Source organism: Mycena indigotica (assembly GCF_014461135.1).
Source record: "Mycena indigotica strain 171206Taipei chromosome Unknown Mind.scaff0011, whole genome shotgun sequence".
Lineage (NCBI taxonomy): Eukaryota > Fungi > Basidiomycota > Agaricomycetes > Agaricales > Mycenaceae > Mycena > Mycena indigotica.
In genome coordinates, this window is record NW_023503010.1 from 3,179,867 (window position 1) to 3,201,298 (window position 21,432).

Sequence of the window (21,432 nt, forward strand, 5' to 3'; positions counted from 1 at the left end):
CCGACCTGCCTGATCTGACACTGGACTTGGACTCGGACGACAAAGATGACCAACTCAAAGATGGTGACCACATCTTCTACACCTCGTTCCGTCCCTTGGAGGAGATACGCGCAGGCAGCATCGTCTCACAGCGCCTGGCCGAAGCCTTTGCCAGGAACTCCGCCCCTCCGCCCTCCGAGATCCCGGACTGGGCTAAGGAGTTCCAGGACATCTTCAACAAGGAGTCCTTCGACACGCTACCGGAGCGGAGAGCCTGGGACCACGCCATTGAACTTGTCCCCGACGCTAAGCCCACCAACTGCAAGGTGTATCCCATCTCACCCCTGGAGCAACGCGAGCCTCGACGCATTCCTCGAGGAAGGGCTGTCGATGGGTCGGATTCGCCCCTCCAAGTCTCTGATGGTGTCTCCAGCACCTGTTTGTCCCAAAAATGGCTGTGAATTCACAGTGTTGACCCGGCGGGGTAACACTGTGTAGCAACAGAAATTTGCAAGGGTCTCATAGAAATGAATAATCCATGGATAAAGGAATGAATAATTGTAAGTTTTTGAAGTTTCTAAGGCGATTTTTGACTAAGTCCAATACATTGTAGGCTTATCAGTGGTCTATATGGTATGAATAATTTGAGTAGTATCGATAAAGTCTATATGCTAATAAGATAGTCAGCAGAGAATGAATAATAATGAATAATTCAAGACCTGAGACCCTAGGCCTGAGTTCAGCGCCGTCACACCGTGTCACAGGCGTGACAAATTTGCCAAAAAGGAAATTTTCGCCATTTAACACTATAATCATTTGAAAATGTCACAGATTGTCACAAAATCAAAGTTGTATATTTTGGTTGTATAAACAACTTTCATTGAGTGATCTGTAGTAACAGCTCAATAGTTGTGCCAACACTAGCCAACTACTAGCTGATCCATAACTGATAAGATGATATCTCAATAACTAGATAGGTTACAGAGCTAATTGAAGTACTACTAAGGATACCTGAATGATTGGGTCAATATTCACATCAATCTAATGTTATCTGTATATCAAACAATTAAATGATTATGCATCAGACTCATTGATTCAGCAATATATCCTCTAATTCTTTCTAAATTCAGATAATTTTTTCACTAGTACATAGGTAGTTATATTGTCTTGATGTGTTCTGATATGAGTATTGACGAGCCTCCAGCCTCGTCAGCATCATTGTCAGCATCGCTTAGTCATCAGTGATCCGTCGGATGTGCTGTCCTTCCAGGTCCACTCCGGCACATATGTTCCTTTTAGTTTCTAGTTCCTGTTCCTCTTATTTAGTAGCTCCTGTAGCTTTTAGTATAAAAAGCCTGTAGTAGTCTAGTTATGCTCCAGAAAGTCATTCTCCCCACTTTTGTCTTCTCCATCTGTCCCCAGTTCATCTCTCTGCCTCTCTAGACTTGTTGAGCTGTTTCCTTGGGAGCAGTGAGGCAGTTTGGAAGCACTCACCTGTTTAGTCACTTGCTCATTTGGTGAGCAAGCGCGTCAGTATAGTCTTATATTTTATACCATACTGTTATACCACTTTTCTGTAGTTTTTCTGCTTCAAATTTGATCAAGCACAGTGATGGCCTGATATTTGGGTCAGGAATGCATGGATAATCATGATCTAAGTTGTGTTCTAGGCGGATAGATGTCCATCATAGCCCTGTAAGACACACCTATTTTTAGGCAACCCACATACCTGCATATAAGGCATATATCCTGTTATTCTAATCTCTCAATAACTCACTTGGACGTAAGGGATTCCCAATGAGATAAAGGTAGGAAGCATACAGAAGGGTCTGTCTGAAATATGACATGCCTCTCATAATTTATCATCCATCAAATCTCTTGTTATTTGGTATTATACACATTGCTCCTATTACACAAGATATTCACAATACAACCATAATTTGTTAGTTGATTATAGATCAAAATGTGTTAAGTTCAGTCAATGAGGTATGTAAAGATACCCATGTACTCTGATTGGTCTCTATATATTCTTAGAGGATGAATTAAGGTGAACATTCCAAGACAGGTTGAGTGCAGAACTGGGTTACATGAATAGTTGGGTCTATAGACTGAGTACTGGACATTGAGATGCATGTATAGGGTATTTGAATGTGTACTAGGACCCTCTACTGTAATTGCTTGTGGTTCAGGTATGTGTCTGAAGAGGGGGTAGGTACCCATAGAGCAAAAGATAGTGTCTTCGCTATTACAACTGGTCAGAAAATAATTTCAAGTATGATCCAAGACTTGAATATAGGATGGTATAGACCTTCAAATGAACCTGTCCAGCACTTGAATCAACCTCATAGCCATTCTGGATCCCTCACAGTACCATTATCAGTGTTATCTATTCCAAAGATGATGGGTTGGCCATGGCATGGCCTTTATGAGTCTGAGAAATCTAAGTATATCTACGGGTAGGGGCATGATCCACCTTCTAGAAAGTGGTGCCCCCCTCATCACCAGCATATCACCATCCTAGGTTATATAGCACTAAAGGTCTTCAGTAATTGACTAACTCTAATACTTGCTGTATGGTTGGGAATGGGTAGGTGTGTGGTGGACCATCCTATGGTACTATATCAACTTGGATCATGAAGTCCCATGCATGGAGTCCCAAGATATCAGTAAAATACTCTGTAACTCAGTATTCAATCATGCTTGGTAGTCAATAGGTTGATATGATGGTACCAGATGAGATGGCTGACTGGGCAGACTAATAGTAGGATGATATACCTTTCAAATGAGCTCCCTCCCAACTTTATCCACCCAGGAGCTAGAGATCCATGGTTATCTTTCAGGGTTGATAGAAATCAAATATCACCGATGAGTAAATACACTGCATAATCGGGATTATATTGACTTGGGATTATGGATGGACACACTAGAGCCTCAGCTTGGAGTCTCTGGCTATATAAGTCATCTTCCTTATAACATTGGAGTACCAGATATTCTCTTTTATATGATGGAATAGCAGCTACAGTGATTATATCATATGATGATGACAAGATACCATGTTTTATTGATAATACTCTTTAAAACTTTCCTGACAGTACTTAAATTATGTATTTCCATCAAGTACTTACGGAGATAGAGGCTCATCAGTTTTAAATCAGTGAATGATTGGCTAGTACTGCCACAACTATTCAGCTGCCACTATAGGTTACTTAATGAAAGTTGTTCATATAGTCAAAATATACAACTTTGGTTTTGTGACAATCTGTGATATAGTCTGATGATTGTACTGTCAAATGGTGAAAATTTCCTTTTTTGGAAAGTTGTCATGCTTATCACTCCATATTACAGTATATAACAGCATGGCACAGGTACCAAATAGTGGTTATTGACCAAAAGTTCCTTTTTAGGACACTCTGTCACATGTCACATAGTGGACTTGGTTCCGATAGCCTATATCGTATTATTCACCTTTATTCACCCCTACATGCTGGACTTAGCGAAATTTGCCTTGGACTTCACAATTATTCACCCCCTTCACCAACAATTATTCGCCACTTGGGGAATTGCTGATAACGCTGGGGCTTATCAGTGGCAACCTGCGTCGTTGCCACTGATAATGTACAGTGTGTTGTGGGCTAAACAGGTGCAATCAGGTGGGCTCCGGTTTGATCTGCAATATCTGTGTGCGTTTTATAGCGATGGCGGCATCCGGTTCGGCCTTCTGGTTCGAACCTGAACCGGACCGAACTGAACGCGCGTTCAGGTTCAAAGTTCAGCGCAAGGCTGAACCTGAACCTGAAGTTCAGTTCAGTGTTCGGCCGGTGGTGGTTTTGCTTGAACCTGGTCCGAACGCGTTCGAACGCCCGAACGCCGGAGGCACCGGACCGCCCCATCAATCAGATTAGATAGCCGATATTCCTGATTTGGATGGGGTGACACAAGCTATCAGCGCCAGCTGTCTCTTGACTCCCGCCATCACCGCCTACACCATTGGGACCGGTACCCTACAAGTGCGCGCGGTAATGCACACGCAGGGCAGGAGCAGCACGGCCCAGGCGGCCCCGAGCACGCCGAGGATTGTCCCGCTGACCGCGGTGCCAGCAGGAAGGAGGGAGGGCCCGCGGGGGAGGTGAGCCGCGGCACGTTGGGGCTGGGGCGGGCTGGGCGTCGCACCGGCGCCGAAGGAGTTGGTGGAGGGACCAAGTGCGTGGGGGAAGCAGGTGCGTGCTCTGGCTTGGGCCCGGGCTCAACACTGGCCTGGCCGATGACCCCGCGCCGGTGCCGTTATCCCGCTCCCTGTGCCTTTGCCGCCGGCTTCGTCATCGTCGCTACATCCCTTGTGGTTGTTGTAGTTGTCTGCCATTGTTCTGTAGGTACCAACTATATATAGGTTTTGCGTGCTTCAAGTTCGGAGTTCGAACGTGTTCTGAACCTGAACCGAACCACGTTGAACTTGAACCTGAACCTAAAGTTCAGTTCGGAGTTCAGCCCAAAGCTGAACCTGAACTGAAGTTCAGGTTCAGGGTTTGCCAAAAATTGGCCTGAACCTGAACCGAACCGAACCTCGCTATCTCTAGCGTTTTAGCGCGAGCTGATATTTTGCCTTTGTTGGTGTGAACACTTCAGGCTAAGTAGCCCAATGGTTCCTGGTGCTACGTTGGCTGACTGTCACACTAGTGTCACATTGTTTACAAACACCCTCTTCCCAGAATGCCTGTTTATAAACAAATAAAACAGGGGTGTTTATAAACCGATTTACAAACATCCCTATATAAACCAAGCTCTATGAGGCTGAGATCCAATCCTCCCCTGATAGAACTCTAATTTCAAGCCTCTAGTGTTGCCATTACATTATAATAATCTGCAACAGCAATAACACTATTAAGGAATATGATCACAATTTTAACAGTGAAAATGACAATTTGCATAGGGAGTACAATTATAAACTTTATCACATGTAACTTTCAAGAATCCTCTTACACCCAGACATTGCCTCCTCCATGGGTAGCACATTGCAATGCCCATTGGTTTGCTGCAGGGACTTGGGTGTATCTCGAAGGAATTCTGTAGGTTTGTCAGGTTAGCAAATAGAAGAAGCCCGAGATATAGGTTTTACGGCAAACAGTCATCGCATTCAGTGCTGGTGCATCCAGGAGGATGAGCCTGACTCATCTTGCATGTATAAATGACACAGTCAACCTGTAAAGGTATGTCAATCTAAGTTTTTCTTACAGAAAAAAAAACAGGATATTATACAAGTCTTTGAATGCGGGAAAGAGTGATTGTTTGATTGCAACCAGGATAGTTGCAGTATGCCCAAGGAACAAGATAATAGCACATGTCTAGATAATCTGTGTCAGAAATTCGATATCCAGTGCCAAGCCAATGCTATAAGTGGATGCTCGTACTTACTTGGCTTTCTGAAGGCAACTTGGCTGAAACTTGAAGCTAGCTAGCCTATAGGCTGTAATGTGGTATTAGAAGGTAGAATTTTTCTGTTCAAGTTGTTACTCGGAATGCCTCTACTTATACTGTTATAGCAAGGTGGCACGAGGCAACACAACAAATTATAATTATCCGACTCGGACTACCCAGAACGTTGTAGTCCGAGTCAATCCTTGAATAAATTGAATGTAGCTGTTAGTGGTGCTTCCATTTCATCGATATATTCGGAGAGACTGGATGTCCTAAGATATGTTGACTTGTCTGACTCACCTGGCCATTGACTGATAAGTTGGAGGGAGATCTCCAAGTCGGCAATAAGATTGTGATCACTCCAAGCCTCCAACTGAAGGCTATCGCAGTGCCAACTTGAAATATGTTCGCTGATCTGACAAATATGATGTCGGACTTATGGTGGTGAATGACACCAGAATGACATGGTGGACCCACAAACGAAGCGCGTGGGAAGCACTCTGATGCTCTTCTTGGCATTCATCACTCAGTTTAAAAGCACCGGCATGCATAGCCTCTCTTCCGAGTCACTGGCAAGTTGAAGGCAGCCCGCCAAGTCTGTCTTAAGTGCTTCTGGCACCATCGATTTGTCTGTTCATGCAAACACGCCTCCATTGAGACTCCGGAGCGCACTAGCACCGTAAACTTGAATAGAGCCAGACACATTATAATTGCACGACTTTCCAAATCCAGCCTATGCATCGCGCAGAGACAGATAATCCGACTCGGACCGATCGCCAAGTTTTGTATTGGCAGCGTGCTGGCACAGGATCGTTCTAGATCCACTTGAAGAGGGTATCGCGCGCGTAATCACCACTGGTGTATGCTGGCTTGACAAATAAGTCAATAGCGTGTGCCGAGGGGAAACCGTGTCATTTCGCGCATCGCCAACGACCACCCCGACTCAGGCTCGTGGCTTGTGGTTTCCTATTGTGGTTTCCTATTGTGGCCCGCCAGCATCCAACTACGCAGACCACTCTGACTCCGATGTCCATTCCTGTGCAAGGTTCCGTGTTGCAGAAGCTGACAGAATGATGATTCGACTCGTTCTTCAGTCTCTTGTTTCATGGCAAGCGCGCTATCGCCATAGAGGAGTCTGAGGAGATCGAGTAAACCTGTGCGAGCCTAACAAGGCAAAGGCGTGGATCGACTCGCATCGGACGAGGGAGCTACCAGAGTACATGTCAATGAACTTCGAAGTAAGCTCGTTATCCACGCTTGATTCAAATTCTTGATTCACTATTGATGGGAATGAGAGTAGGCTGAGTAACTTGAAGCTTGAGCAGAATGGCATTACCACTGTGACAACTTTAGTCTTTTTTGTTCTTGACTACCACCCCTACTTCAAAGTTCACCGGTCTTGTGCCTCTCTCGTGAACTCGGCTCCACGGGTCATAAGAATGCAGTGGTCCAGAAACATTGAAGAGCAGCGGCCATGTTCGATGTGTACTTAGCGCAAGGTTTGTTGCTTCAAGTTGCAAACAAGCTCATGAGCGCCTTGCAACAGCGGCGAGCCAGAAACAAAAAATCGCGGTCACAGCTGGGGAGTCACAGTCACGATGTCCATTTATGATTTCTCTCCATTTATTCTTTCCAACCCATTCTCTGACTCCGGTTCATCGATGAACTCTACGCTGGAGCGCCTTCCACCTGAAATACTCCATCATATCCTAGAACACCTCGTATACACCAGCTCGGAGGAACAGAACTTGAATGTCCACTCCGGGGAATTGCGTTATGTAGCACCTCGTCTATGGTTCGCACAAAAACATTGGCTTGGTTGTTCTCCGAAGTTACCAATCGTGAAAACGTCTGGCCTTCCTCGCTTTGGTCATACATTGCGTCCGTTATCATTGATATATTCCGAATACTTACTGAAAACTTACAGCCTGAGAAGAGTCACGGTGAAGCTTCGGACTCAGAGTGTTTTTCGTCCACGAAACTTCCGTTGGTTGTCGCGTCTCCCGCTATATGCCATGCTCTATCGTCTATGCCTAACCTTACCTGTGTTGTCGTGGAGTTGGATGTTGTCTTGCCCCGCGAATTGCTCTCCACACTTGCCGTCATCCAGAGCTTGACTCGACTTGACATCCACCAACTGCGCCTGGAGTCCTGGACGGACCCATACCTCTTCATCTTCTTTTCCCCTCGCTTTCTCGGCTCGTGCTTCGCATTGCAGGAGACGCAGGCGCATACCGCGAAGAGAAGGCCAATGTCTTTTCACTTTTACGAGCGGTCTGCGGGAACCTCACGCAGCTGTTGCTGTCCGGCGATCTGTTTTTCTGCTCAGTTCTCTCAGCTTGAGTGGAACCGTCTCAAATCCTTCACTATCACCGACCATCCACCGGCCCCAAGTATTGCTCTTCACCTGCTGGTCGGCAACATGCGCCGCCTTGCCATTCTCGAGCTTCTCTTCGCGCCTCATCTTGCGAAAAATCAACTTCCTCCATTCTTCGTCGACTATGTGGACAATAGTCTGAGCTATCGACATTTGCGTGCTCCAACCTCGATGCGGGCGACCCTATATTCCAGCACCTTCCGACTACGCTTCGAAATCCTCGTCTGCTCACCTACACCCTACGATCGGCGAATGAAATGGCATTATGACGAATCCCAAATGCTTGGTTTTTTTTGGCGAATACGTTCTAGCAATTGACTGCGTTCAAGTTGCTGCTCCCGTAGCATTTATTTGGTACTCACTACAAATCGTCGTGTGCATCGTTCGTTCATTTGCCTAATCATGTATCTGACTCCGTGCTTTTGAGGCTGGTCACGGTCAGGCGTTTCTTCTAATTCCCAACTATGTGAGACAGCAAGTTGGACCCACACAACCAGCCAATCGGATTTAGTGGGTAAGCAGAACAAGCTACGCATACAGGTTACTATTAGTAATGGGGCCGATTTGTCTCGATTAAGACAAGCAATTGTGGTACGAAACAGTCATATGCCCTCGATCCACTCAAGAAGCAGGGTGTTGACCTCATCCGCATGCGACAACAAGGCCCAGTGATCGCCCTCAACTGCCTTGTTCGTCAGGTTTGTGTCGGGCTTCACGTATTGCTCGTGGGTGGCCATCGCAAACATCCGAGTCGGTAGCCCGATCGGGTCCTTATTGAACGCGACAAAGAGCACCGGCTTCTGAAGGACATATGCTTCCTCTGGTATTTCTGTTTCATAGTAGTTAATGATGGAAGGCCAGAGACTCTGAGAGAAAGAAAAACTTACTCGCATCGTCCTCTGCGTTGTATTGCTCCACTAGGACTTGGTACCAGCAGAGCGGAGCAGACAGTCCACCACCAACGAGGGCATGGGTGTAGTATTCCTTGTCCTGTAAAGAATAAATAGCGCTGGCTAGCTGAGCAGAAGTGTGTACCTCGGCGGTCATGTACTCTGGCAGTTCTGTCGTACGATTTGACTCGATCCACACTTTGGCTTTTCCGGCTTCACACATGTTCTCCCGCCAGATCTCTTCGGTGGCGCGCTTAAGGGGGAACAAGAGGCTGAAGAAGGAGTCAAACTAGAGGTGGATAAGCGGTAGAATGCAGAGGATAGCAAGACCCACATTCTTCTCCATCAAGACGTGGGCGTTTGGCTCGACGAAGTACTGCATGTAAGCTAGCACATCATATCCCACGAGACTCTTGATCTGTGCCGATTGTGTGATAGGGTCTGCATAGTTGGATGCTGGTGGGCCATAACCAACGCCGAGGAAAGCGCAAGCGACGAGTCGGTCGGGGTAGTAGTTGGCGATGCGAGAAACAACACGAGAGCCCCTGTAGTGAGTCAGCAGCGGCTATAAGCATGTCTCTATAACACGCACCAGTCGTGGCTGACAGAGATAACCTGGCTGACGCCCTCTTGGTCTAAAATATCGACAATGTCCTGCGCGAGCCCGCTGCCGACGTAGAGCTTGGGGTCAGTAGGTTTGTCGGTGCCACCATATCCCAGAAGGTCGGGGGCAATGATCCCAAAGCCCTGCTGCTCGAAGAATGTAATCTGGCGGCGCCAGACGTATGCTGGAGTTGGGAAACCATGCGCAAAAAGCAAGGTCGGCTTGTTGGGCAACGCCTTCGCAAAGTAGTAAGCATATGCTAGGCCACGCTGGGTCTTCACCGCTCGATTGACTAAAGACATAGCGGAAGGGTTGTTGTACAGGCGGCATTGTGGATGGATGTTAAATGCGAAGCAGTGAAAGTCACGTGTCCCTGTGATCCCCGAAGCTTCTTCCAGTCGCCGTTTTACAGCACTGCACCAACTCGGGCTTCACGGATCTCATAGTGATTGACGAGGCATTCTCTCCCAATTCACCGTTAAAGTACTGCTCATGTTTTATTCATGATTAGGCAAGCCGCTGCGTCAGTGAACCACCTCAGTACTAGCAAGAGACGCCGACGGCGATCAACATACCCACCGACACTTAGCTGCGCAACGGCGTTTACCATAACGCTCTGTTGACTCCTTCTGAATCTCGTCCGCATAGCATCTTCAAATTCTGATGTTGCATGGGTAGCTTCTTCTGTCAACAGTCAGCGTCCGATTTCTTCAGACAGCGGTCGCTTGTCGATAAGCAGTGAGCTGAGTCAGCCACAGCAAGAACATCGATATGTACGAGCGTTCGACTACTCTGAAAGTGGGCTATTCAAAAGATTACGTCCATAAGAAATGACTGTGTGTCCACGATTTATTTGGCCATTCTAGCGCTTGAAGCACGCTGATTTATCATGGACATCCTCTCCTCGCTTCGCGGCACGATGCGGCACTTGAAGGGATTTGGGAAGCTAGTATTCTACTTCAGTCACTTTTTCCTTGGAATCCCTGCACACGATGATAGCGGCGCACCTTGTCAAACTACTCCTCCATGTTGGATGAATGGCCTCTTCAACTCCATCTACGTTCCGGGGCAAATGGTAGGAGAAATTATGGACAAGATACGCTACGAGGATGTAAATCGAGTTTGCGGCAAGCGCCTTGCCTGGACAAATGCTGTTCGATATGCCTTAGTACCGTCTTCAGCGACAAGAATGTGACTGCTCTCACCGGCGCCCGAAGCCAAAAGCATAGGTGAACGGGTCTTGTGGAACAAAACCCGAGGGACGGGGCAAAAACCGCTCGGGCGCAAATTCCTCAGGCGAGAAATCGGGATCTTCCTCACGGGTTATCGCCCTAAGATTCGTTATTGGGACATGCGAGAATTGGTGATGACACATACCAGACATTGGCGATGGCGATGGTATTCTTGGGCAGAAAGAAGCCTGCTCTATGTCGGAGAGTGGAAGCAAGTAAAAAGACCACCCACCTTGATATACCACGTCCTTCGAAGAGCGATGAGGAATCCCTGATGTGCGTTGGAAATAAGGAGAGCAGAATGACTACTTGACGCACCCAAAGGCAACGCTGGATGCCAACGAAGAAGCTCTTGCAGGAGCGCATTAAGATATGGTGTCTCGTGTTGATTCTCAATGCTGGGAAGTTTGTCGCCCACTACCGAGTCCAACTCGAGTTGTGCGCGTCGCTGAACCTCGGGGTACATGGTCATCGCCAATATGCAATTGAGAACTGTTGAATACGTCTGGAAATCATGTTGAGCTGGGGGTCAAAGCAATAACGAAATTTTACTGGCCGTTTCGACACCAGCTGTAGAAGTTTCAGAAATAATTCCAAAATGAAGAGCTCAGGCTGACTTACCGCCGTACATCGAGCCTGCTGCCCATATTACCGCATCTTCGAACGCAGCGTCTGCGGAGTCAGACTGGGTATCTGCGTGGGGCAAGCTAAGCAGCTGTTTTACTAGCGAATGCGGCGCCTCTCCCGCTGCCTGATGAATGGGATACGTCACGCCAAACCTAGCCTAGACCAAGTGAAACGGACCATCTCTTTCTTCACCTGGTGATATGGTGGAAAAACCAGCTTCTCTGACATAGCGCGGCCCTCCCGAGCCTTGTCATGAAATGTCTTGAAAGGTAGGTGTTCCGGAAGGTACTTGACTGAAGATGTCGGTACAACTTAGCGTCCCATGCTCAAAAATTGACACATACGAGAAGGAATAGCGTCAACAAGGTACGCTCCGGGCACAAGTGTTTCGGTCAGCAGCATCAGCGTATCTTCAGCATGCCGGATGTACTAAGTAAAAGCTTCAGTGTGACGAAGAGCGCCTGGGGCTTCCTACATCTTCCTCTGCCAACTGGGGAGATATTCCATAGGTCACAGACATGATAATCCTCCCCGTTGCACTAGCGGGGGTCAGAAAATAATGAGCAAGTTCCGTAGCGGCATTTAACACGACTTACAGCCGTAAATGCTCAATAAATCCCTCAGGATGAGTTGTGATACTCTGCGCCATCAATGCGGCGATGTCCTCTTGGGCTCCACAGTACTCCTTCACGACATTTGCGTTGAAAGCAATATCAGTGAGCTTGCGATGGTAGCGCCATGTTGGTGTATTTGACATGAATACTGTAGACTAAGTATGTTGGTCAGTCGCAAACGGAAGTAACTTGGAAACCTACGCGGTCCACACCCATAAGTTCGCCTCCCATTGTGAAGACAGGTCGATCAGTCCAAACATGCCCATCCTTCACAAGCAGGTCATTGCACGTGTCGATATCGTTGAGGACTACAACGGAGTTGCCAAAGCCATGAAGGTATGTCATTTTGCCTATGGTCATATTTGAGCTTATGCTTTGCGGGAAAGGTGGAAGGCGCACCGAACTCATACTTCCACTTGAGCAATTTCCGCCATGGCGAGTCTTTGGAGAGCGGAAAGTGCAATAGATTGCCGATGGCGGGAATCGCCCATGGACCTGGTGGATGCCTCAGGCTGGTTCCGCGCCATTGTCGACGTAAAGACACTAGAAAAGCACAGGCTAGGACTGCGAAGAGAGACAAAGTTAGCATTGGGCCTTGTTATGGGGGAGGAGCTGCACGAGTTACTTATATCTACACACGTCACCAACTGAAAGAAGGAATGTTACGCAAGGAGCGCCATGACAGAACCTCACAGGCTCGCCATTAAGTATAACATGTTTCGCCGACTTTCAAGTTTGCGGCCATATCGGAAGCAGGAGAATGCTTAGGGCGAGTCGCAGAGTGAATTGAGGTGTCGAACGATGCTAGCCGTGTTCTATAGTAAGGGGAACAAGGTGGTCCGCGCCGTCACGTGCACCGTAACGGCGACGCGGCTTCTTTCCCTCCTCTCATCGGCGCGCTGGGTTTGTGTTCCTCAGGGTACAGCAAACAGGCACTGGCGAGTACCTGTGTACTGAATTTGTCTTCCGAGTCGCTGACTTGACGTATCTCTTTGCCACAACAGCCTGAGCCCGAGGAGCGCGACTTGTGTGACGGAAGGGAGAGCAAAGTCCAGCTACGGTTTCCACTGTGGTGAGTGAGTCAAAAGCCACACCGCCGACTTTGCTCATTTTTTTTGCCTGCCTTGCGCAGTCGACCAGGGGGCATAGGCTTGTTTGAGCTGGTCTTAGCAGACGAGGCAGCGGGAGTTCTGAGGTGTTTGCTTAGTTCAAAGTGCGTCGTTTAAAGGCTTCTCTTTACGCGTTTATCAATTCTTTAGCAGCGGAATTTGCCATGCTTTCTCCTCTTCCTGACGAGATCATCTCCGAAATTCTCTCTCCAGCGCTAAGAGTTGACGACGACATTTTCACGCAGTCTACCTCCGGCTCAGCGCCATTCGCCCGTTTCTCCGAGTCCACCTCTGCATGCCTGCTCGTCTGCAAGTCATGGCTTAGAGTCGCCACACCACTACTATACAATGTCGTTGTAATACGCTCAAAGGCGCAGGCCAAAGCACTGGCGACCGTGCTTGCCAAAAACGCTCAACTGGGTACCTTCATTCGAAAACTTCGGGTGGAAGGAGGGTACGGTGCCCCAATGCAGACAATACTCCTTCGTTCTCCCAACATTTCTGACCTATTTCTTTGTTTCAACATCTTTGGGACGGACAACACGGACGGTCTATGCAAGGGTCTTGCGCATATCAGTCCCATCAAGCTCATTCTAGACGACGGCGGTCAACGTCAGAACAAGCATACGATCAAGCTAACCAATGCCCTCGTGAACGCCATCCCGAGGTGGGAGCGCTTGGTGCGTTTCGGACTACGTTACTAGCATTCATTTACAATTTAAAGGCATGTCTTGACCTTACCTACGTCGTTTTGCCCGATGAGGATGACGAGCCCTCCGATCTTCTAACCGACCGCATCTTGAGTGTCTCGAAACCCATCATGGACTGTCAACGACTTACGAAACTGGTCGTTGCTGAGCTTGATTCGGTCGAGGAGGTCTACACTCACTTCAAGGCATGTCCGCTGAAGGTCGTCAGAGTCAAAGAGCATCTTAGGCGATCCCCCTTCAACAAATATGTTCTTAACATTGAAGCCATCCTCACGGCCGACGATGTTAGTCTCCAGTTAGAGTATGAAGCGGAATCTGGGTATGTTGTGTATTGTGATCGCATATTCTCCTCCTGAGAGCCAATAGCTTCACCCGTTTCCGCAATGCCGATCCACCTGAAATTGTCCCCTCCCTGGATCCATTCTTTGTACCCATGGCAGGCGTGTCTCTCGATGTTCAAGAGCACGTTTGGACAAATGTGTTGCAGTTGGTCTTGTCCAATAACAGGATGACAAACGAGGCTACGGACCTCCAGCTGCTGACGGTTTGCAAAATGTTCTTGGTGGGCTTTCCTTAATGATTTTCTTTCCCGCTCTGACTTGAAGCTCTCAGCGCTGTGGAAGACCATTCTTATATGAAGATATTACTCTCAGAAGGCGGCGCGCCCTCTGTCAGCTCGGCGCGACATTGTCCTCGAATGCTGAATACGGACAACATATCCGGAGTATAACATTCTCAATCTTCACCTACAGTTTTGATGAAGGTGTCATCCTTTCCTCCGAAATTTCTGTCGCTCTTCGCGCAATCATGGACAGTGCAACTTCCATTGTCCGCCTAGTCACCACATCGTCACTGTCCAATCCTGACGACTACAGCGGGGCGGTGAAAATTGGCCCTGCCTCCTTCTCATGGGACGATGTTGTGTCTCTTTCCTCGGTTGCTGGGGCGACCCTCCGCGAGTTGGTACTGGAAGTGGATCGCTTTTATGGGAGGAAGCTTGTCCGAGGAGTCGATACCGTGTTTGCGGCATTCCTGGAGCTTCGTAGCCTCGGCTTGACGGTTGATTCCGAGCTGGCCTTCAACCAGATAGCAATCGATAAGAGTCTTATTACCCTCCCCAAACTGGAGCATTTGACGCTTGGAGGAGCATCTTCCAGCCTTATGATCGTCTTAGGAAAGCTATCGTAAGTTATTCCCACCCCCCCCAATTGCGCACGGGCTGAGTCAACCGCAATAGGTTCCCTTCTCTCAGGAGTCTTGCCATCACGGCCAAACTCCCGGGAAATGCGGGGCTTCATGCGAGCGCATGGTCATTCACTGACCGTGCTCTCTATCCCTGTTGTCTGTCTCTTCGAGATGTCGCTCGTGCATAGCGGTTATCCTCACAATCGCTTCCAACGTCCCTGCATTCTGGAACTTTGCCCCAAGCTTACAGAGCTGACAGTCGCATATGGCCGTCGTGATACCGAAGTCAGTATTGCTCTTCGTTGTACTATTCTCTCCTTATTCTGGGTTCTAGGAGCTGAATTCGAGTCTCGACTTTTTCAAACCGACCCGCCCAAATGAAAGTTTAACCAAGATGAGTTTCGCTCTTCCGTATGATGTCGTGTACCACCTTTTTCTCTCTGTGTCACTCTTTACTCATTGTTTTTCTAGCAATAAACATGTTTCGCCCACCTGGGAGCATTTCTTTGCCGGCTTTGCATCTGGCGTAATTCCCCACATCAAGACTTTGGGCGAGATCACTCTCAGCTACCCAGTCGAGTGGCCGACGACCGAGTTCGTATCCCTGCCTTTTTTCCTCCTGCAAGTGAAATGTGATCGTCTCATTATGAATAGGCGCGAGATCAACAAAAGTACGTGGGCCCGCATCGCCAACAATCTACTGGCTGCCGGCGTCCAAGTTTCCGACCGACGTGGAACGAAGTGGCGATCAAGATTGTCGACGGGCGCAAAACAGAGCCGGCCCAGGAAAAGAAAAGCCCCGGCACAAGAAACTGACGATGAAGACTAATAACAAGGGTATTAATCAAGTAACAATACTTCAGTAATAATAATTGGATGTCCTTGAGTGTTTTTATGCACTGCCGGTGTGAGTCTGAATTCCACGATAAATCCCGTGCTCAGAAACATACTTAGGCCGCTACTACTAGTAGTAAAACCCTTGACCCAAGCAAGGCCTGAGATCTGAGAGAATGGGATTTTCAGATTTACTTTTGTCCCAACAATGATCGATATCTCAGCGCATGCCGACAAAAGCACGCCTTTGAAGTGAATATAGCCAACAAGTAACTGTAAGCAAGGATAGGCAAGGATGGTGAATGTCAATGACTAAGCACAGTGACTTTTCCTTTTTGTCCATGGTCATCAGTTGGTCATCTTCTTCAACAATTCAACCGACCTCAGCTTGCGGCGCGTCAAGCTCGGGTAAAAATGACATTTGCAAAGCAGTCCAAACATGTGCGACCTGCCTTGGGTAAGGGCGGGACCCTTCGTCGATCACCGATTCTGTGGCTCTCTTCTCCCCTCCCCAATGCTGTCTCTATCTCTTGTCGCAGTCATAGCCTGCACTATTTGGGTGTCTTTATACCGCAGACAACGGCGCGGGCGTATTCCACCAGGTCCGTGGGCCCTACCCGCCATCGGCAACCTGCTGCACTTTCCCCTCCCAAAGAACTCGCCGTGGCGGAGACTGCTCGAGTGGAAATACGAGTTCGGTACGCATTCCGACCGTTTAATAAGGCGCTTGCTCATCATATGGCCATAGGCAACATTACCTACCTCCATGGCTTTGGCAACTCTGTTGTGGTCCTGAACGACATCGATACATGCAACGACCTTCTTGTCAAGAATGGACACGCCTGGGCTGACCGACCGGTCTTCACAATGGGCGGGGAACTTATGGGGATGGACCGCGTGCGTTTTCAGGTTCCGCATTCCACCTTCTCTAATCTACATCCAAACAGTCGATGGGATTCATGTCAAACACACCAATGTGGCGCTACCAGCGCAAACTCGCTCATCTCGCATTCAGTACCGACTCAGTGAAAACCTACTGTGCAGCACAAGAGGACATTGCTGCTCTGATGGCGCAAAGTATTGCCAGCCACCCGGAGGACTTTATTGACCACGTGCGACTGTACGTCTATTCACATTACTTGTTAGCGCATATCCAACGCTTCTTCTAGTGCAACGGGTAGAATCGTGATGTCCGTGACCTACGGAATCTCTCCCCAGCTGGCGGAAGAAGACGTAGCTATCTTGTTTTCCCTTGTCGTGGTGTTTGACCAGTTTTTTTAGTACATCCAGCACGCCGAGGATACGATGGAGGTTATAACCGATACCACCATGCCTGGAGCATATTTAGTCGATGCTATTCCTGCCCGTATGTGTTGAGAAAACAGTGCCTCGAAAGACTATTGACCGCCATCCTATTAGTCAAGTACCTCCCGAAGCAGCTCACGGCATTTCACGACAAAGCCAAAGAGGGACGCGCCATGGTGGAAAGGATGGTTTTCCCACCATATCTTCAGGTGAAGAAGGAGATGGTGCGTTGGTTATGGCCCTCTCTGTGCTTGTTTCATCTCATCATTAGCAAACCGGAGACGCGCCACATTCGCTTGTCAAGCAGCTGCTTAGTTTACCTCGTTCAGACAAATCCGACCCCGACGAGAGTTTCTTTGAAGACGCAGTCATCTGGGCCGCAGGTTCAATGTACGGTGGTAAGCTCCCTTCTCTTCCTTGTTTAAAACTCTCACCACATTCATTGCAGCTGGCGGAGAAACGGTACGCGAATTCTGTCATCCACTTGACTACCAACTTATAACCCAAAGACCTTCGCGACGGCTCTCAATTGCATATTGGCGATGACCATGTTCCCCGAGGTTCAACGTCGCGCGCAAATCGAATTAGACTCCGTTGTAGGAGAGCAACTCCCCACCATCGAAAACCGGCGCGAAACTCCGTATCTCAATGCTCTCTTGAAAGAGCTGCTCCGTTGGCAGCCGTCGGTTCCATTAGGAGTACCCCATCGCTCCTCAAAGGATGTGGTTTATCAAGGCGAGCGAATTCTAACCCTTTTACACCATACCTGACCGACTCCTGCCCATAGGCTATTCGTTGCCTAGCGACACCATCGCGATAGCAAATGTTTGGGCTATAACCCGTGAGGAAGATCCCGACTTTCCGCCTGAAGAGTTTATGCCAGAGCGGTTTCTCCCTCGTCCATCAGGCTTCGCGCCGCGCGACCCGTTCACCTATGCCTTTGGTTTCGGTCGCCGGTGAGAGCAGTCGTTCTTCCTCGTAACGTCGTCGGCTGATTCAAAATACTTAGCATTTGCCCAGGAAAGCCGCTCGCGGAGAATTCGCTCTACATCCTCGTCGCGTACCTGATCCACAACTTCTCTTACCACTTGCCCCGCACGCAAGAAGGCGTCGAGGAACCCATTCGGCCGACGTGGAAGAGTGGTCTTACTAGGTGTGCCAGATTTTCGACGAGAAAAACCAAGTGACCAAATAAAAACAGTTTTCCTGAGCCCTTCAAATGTCGTATCGTGCCGCGCAGCGACGAGAGGCTGACGATGATCAATTACCGCGCGTCCAATACCAGAGCGGCCAAATAGTACAAGAAATTGACAAGCACAAATACTTAGAGTACACTACACAAGTCAGAAGAAAATGCAGAATGCAAAATCCATGCGAGGAGAGTAAGTAGGGTAGATGCACAGTGATATAATGTAGCAGTTAGAGACCCTTATAACAAGGAGAAAGAGCCCAGGAACGTTGTGAGGTCAATAGATATCTGGAGGTCAAGATAGAGGTGGTGGTACAACCGCGTCAGTGGGTTTTGCATCCCAAGGCGCAGGTATTCGTGCAATGTCAGCGAGGTTATTGTCTGCGCGGACGTCGTTTAGTCGTTCCTTATCGGTCATTGCCATTCGCACGCGACATCGATGCAGGCGCAATTTCGTCCGCTTTATCCACGTGTCGATCGTCGTCCGGTCCTCGTCCATAAACGGGTTACCCGTCTGAAGCAAGTCGTCCTGGAGCGCGTAGAGACACCACAAGGATTCCTCGTAGAGCTTCTCGCATTCGTCTGGCGACGTTGCCTGGTTGAAGAGTTCTTTGCGGGCAGCACTTCGGCTCTGTGGACTAATCAGAATTATCGAAATTGAGATCCTGCGAAGAACCTACCAGAACAAGAGCCCGGTCATAAACTAGTTGGTCGAGCCAACTCTTCGCGCCATCATAAGTTGCCGGAAGCCATGTCTTGACAAGAGTGGCCCTATCATAGCATTTCTGGAACTGGTCCGTAAACCAAGACAGAGCTGCAATTGGATCAGCCAAATTCCAGAATAAAAGAACTAATCGCACCATCGTCAAACCCCTCGCTGACAATAAAGTCGCCATCAGGATGGCGCATCCGCATGTGTTCCTGATGTCGAGCGAGCTGGTCGATGCCCTTCTGAGCAAAGGACATCAGGAGCATATATACCGCGACACAAGTCACAGCATTGTACTCCGCCTCCATATCTGCATGCTTGCGTCGCCGCGCGTTCTTGTCCCCCTCGCCTTCCCGTTTCTCAAACTTGTTTGGATCCGGTAGTGGTTCTGGCAAGACGGTGAATTTGGAGCAAACAAGACTGAAAACAAAAACATACTCTGGGGCACAGCTTTGACGTATTCGTACATCTCGTCCGCCCAGTTCGTCAGAACAAACGTCTTCTGGGCTAGAATCTCCAAAGACGCAAGTAGCTCGTCTTCCAATGGATCTCGTTCGCCTTCATTATCCAGTGTTATGATATGAGGTCGTCTCGGCGACGGTGGAGCACTTTCCCGGTCCCCGACATTCGAGGCAAGTGAAGAGGTCGACCGTCGATGAGCAGGATTGGCGCCAAAAAGCTTCTTCGATGCAATGCTCAAGGCGCGATTGAGCGCGTTGGCTGCAGCACGGGAAGCAATGCTTGAGGGTGACGAAGAGAGCGGAGGGGGTGGAATAACAGGATATGCATGTGGGGCTGGTGGAAATGATGTCGGGCTTTCTGGAGGATCTTCTGTCGCTGGGGTTTGAGGTATTCTTCGATCGAGTAGAGGTCGCCTTGGCGCGGTATTGAGTTCTAAAAAGCGTTAAACAATTGGCCTGCGAGAAGACCAGGACCACGCACCGTCTACCGCGCGATTGAACTCGACAGCTTGGGTATCGTCAACGAGCACATATTCCCGTCGGAGCTTCCCGTCCTCTTCTGTCTCGCCAGGAATAATCGAGGCCTCTGTAGAGAGAACGCGTAATGGTTTCGAACTTTGAGGAAACGATGGTCGCCTTGTCTTGTCCGATATAGGTGCCCTGTCTCGAGGAGAAGTCGATCTGGAGTAAGGGTTAAGAGGAAACATATATAACTGAGAGCATGACGCACATTGGAGATGATGGCAATCCAGCAGTGGCCGGTATTCGTGGCTCGCCGTTCTCCCCTCTCTCCCTGAAATGGAACTTGCTGGGTGGAATCATGGCCTTTGGATCGAGGACCTCGGGTGGTATGATGAGATGATGAGCGGGAATACCTCCAGCAGGCGCATTGTCGTCGTCTTCGGCATCGGGCTCTGGTCGTGGAAACTTGCTTTTAGCAAGGGCCATACTACCAAAGAACTGCTGGAAGTCAGCGCGCTCTGCTGGAAGTTGCTTCAAAAGCATCTTGATCAGACGCTTGATATCGTCTGGCACGACCGGCGGAGGCTCGTTGGGATTCTTCGCAATTACTTTGGGGTCTTCGTCTGGGAAGCGAATGGCTTTGGACTGTTCGATCTTCTTCAGCAACTCAATGTGGTTCCCCGCTCGGAATGGTGGTCTTCCAACAGCCATCTCGTAAAGAACGGCTCCCACAGACCACAGGTCGGCTTTCGCATCGTACTTCTGATATCGAAGAATCTCTGGTGCCATGTAGAGACTGAATTGACTTGAATGACAGAACGACGTGCGAGAATACATGACTCACGGAGAACCACATAGTGTCTCTGCCATCATAGCATTCGGGAGCGAGCGCGCAAAGCCAAAGTCAGCAACTTTGAGGATAGGAACGCCGATGGGGTGCCCACGAGCGAGCTCTTCTGGTGGAGCAGGATTTAGCAGGAGATTCTGTTATGCATGAGCGGAAGGGTAAGATCGATGCGGAGAGACATGCCTGCGGCTTGATATCTCGATGAACGAGGTGGCGAATACGTAGGAACTTGAGCGCCCGAGCTGAGATGAAATTAATCAGATAGGTAGACCAAGACGAAGTTTGTCTGGCATACCAAGTTGCCTAAGGAAACTCCGCACAACGATTTCGTCCAAACCACCGGACTTGGGATGGGGGTACCATTGTAGAGCTGCTCCAGGACTAGGTGCATATTTGAGGCTTTCCACCTTGCCTCGTGTCTTGATATAGTTGGTCAGGTCGCCGCCCGCGCAATATTCCATGATGAGGTAGATGTTACGCTCCGTCCGCTACGAGATGAGGGTGAGTAGGGAGCGAAACTCCACGACAGGGAAACGCACCACAATGTCGATGAGCTTGGTAATGTGCCGATGAGATAGCGACTTGAGGATCTGTATTTCGCTCTGGAGATTCTCAAACAGCTTTGGCGAAAGCTTTGAGCGAAGGACGGTCTTGATAGCGACCGTTTTGTGGTCCTCCTACGGTGGGGATGAGCACTTATTCAGCAGATACCCAGAATGACGCACCTCATTGTAGCCTTTGTATACCGTCGCGAAGCTCCCCTTCCCAATATGACTCCCAATTACATAGGGCCGGAGCTCCTCATCCTCCTCGGACCGGCCAGGATGATTAGAACTGGTAGTCGAGCTTCGTCCTGAAGTTGTAGCGGGAGCGGGCATGCCGCGTG

General features: G+C 48.9%; 6 protein-coding genes across 6 annotated transcripts; 3 read left to right on the top strand and 3 right to left on the bottom strand.

The window, feature by feature from the left end:
* Nucleotides 1-7,420: 7,420 nt before the first annotated feature.
* MIND_01207400 (uncharacterized protein) lies at nucleotides 7,421-8,086 on the top strand (the record flags this gene model as incomplete). Its single annotated transcript, XM_037368582.1, has 1 exon — nucleotides 7,421-8,086. The coding sequence occupies one exon, from the start codon at nucleotides 7,421-7,423 to the stop codon at nucleotides 8,084-8,086; it is 666 nt and encodes a 221-aa protein (XP_037215508.1).
* Nucleotides 8,087-8,370: 284 nt separating this feature from the next.
* On the bottom strand, nucleotides 8,371-9,564 carry MIND_01207500 (Esterase/Lipase; the record flags this gene model as incomplete). Its single annotated transcript, XM_037368583.1, has 5 exons — nucleotides 8,371-8,597; nucleotides 8,656-8,758; nucleotides 8,804-8,947; nucleotides 8,993-9,203; nucleotides 9,251-9,564. 5 exons carry the CDS (start codon nucleotides 9,562-9,564, stop codon nucleotides 8,371-8,373), a joined length of 999 nt encoding a protein of 332 aa, XP_037215509.1.
* A 547-nt stretch (nucleotides 9,565-10,111) lies between these two features.
* On the bottom strand, nucleotides 10,112-12,324 carry MIND_01207600 (Cytochrome P450; the record flags this gene model as incomplete). The annotated part of the gene is made up of 14 exons (XM_037368584.1): nucleotides 10,112-10,208; nucleotides 10,270-10,413; nucleotides 10,468-10,593; nucleotides 10,640-10,682; nucleotides 10,727-10,765; nucleotides 10,813-10,999; nucleotides 11,051-11,064; nucleotides 11,116-11,245; nucleotides 11,299-11,414; nucleotides 11,466-11,550; nucleotides 11,597-11,660; nucleotides 11,718-11,890; nucleotides 11,937-12,085; nucleotides 12,135-12,324. The coding sequence occupies 14 exons, from the start codon at nucleotides 12,322-12,324 to the stop codon at nucleotides 10,112-10,114; spliced, it is 1,557 nt and encodes a 518-aa protein (XP_037215510.1).
* A 684-nt stretch (nucleotides 12,325-13,008) lies between these two features.
* On the top strand, nucleotides 13,009-15,568 carry MIND_01207700 (HEME-HALOPEROXIDASE domain-containing protein; the record flags this gene model as incomplete). The annotated part of the gene is made up of 9 exons (XM_037368585.1): nucleotides 13,009-13,524; nucleotides 13,569-13,873; nucleotides 13,921-14,116; nucleotides 14,167-14,738; nucleotides 14,792-14,863; nucleotides 14,928-15,024; nucleotides 15,074-15,150; nucleotides 15,211-15,333; nucleotides 15,394-15,568. The coding sequence occupies 9 exons, from the start codon at nucleotides 13,009-13,011 to the stop codon at nucleotides 15,566-15,568; spliced, it is 2,133 nt and encodes a 710-aa protein (XP_037215511.1).
* Nucleotides 15,569-16,087: 519 nt separating this feature from the next.
* MIND_01207800 (Cytochrome P450) lies at nucleotides 16,088-18,176 on the top strand (the record flags this gene model as incomplete). Its single annotated transcript, XM_037368586.1, has 12 exons — nucleotides 16,088-16,271; nucleotides 16,322-16,470; nucleotides 16,521-16,693; nucleotides 16,743-16,806; nucleotides 16,855-16,939; nucleotides 16,993-17,102; nucleotides 17,150-17,276; nucleotides 17,327-17,340; nucleotides 17,388-17,613; nucleotides 17,666-17,834; nucleotides 17,888-18,031; nucleotides 18,080-18,176. 12 exons carry the CDS (start codon nucleotides 16,088-16,090, stop codon nucleotides 18,174-18,176), a joined length of 1,542 nt encoding a protein of 513 aa, XP_037215512.1.
* Nucleotides 18,177-18,362: 186 nt separating this feature from the next.
* Nucleotides 18,363-21,424, bottom strand: MIND_01207900 (Other ulk ulk protein kinase; the record flags this gene model as incomplete). Its single annotated transcript, XM_037368587.1, has 11 exons — nucleotides 18,363-18,698; nucleotides 18,748-18,881; nucleotides 18,928-19,164; nucleotides 19,215-19,670; nucleotides 19,719-19,918; nucleotides 19,968-20,495; nucleotides 20,544-20,683; nucleotides 20,754-20,788; nucleotides 20,842-21,034; nucleotides 21,086-21,223; nucleotides 21,272-21,424. The coding sequence occupies 11 exons, from the start codon at nucleotides 21,422-21,424 to the stop codon at nucleotides 18,363-18,365; spliced, it is 2,550 nt and encodes an 849-aa protein (XP_037215513.1).
* Between the last annotated feature and the right edge of the window lie 8 nt (nucleotides 21,425-21,432).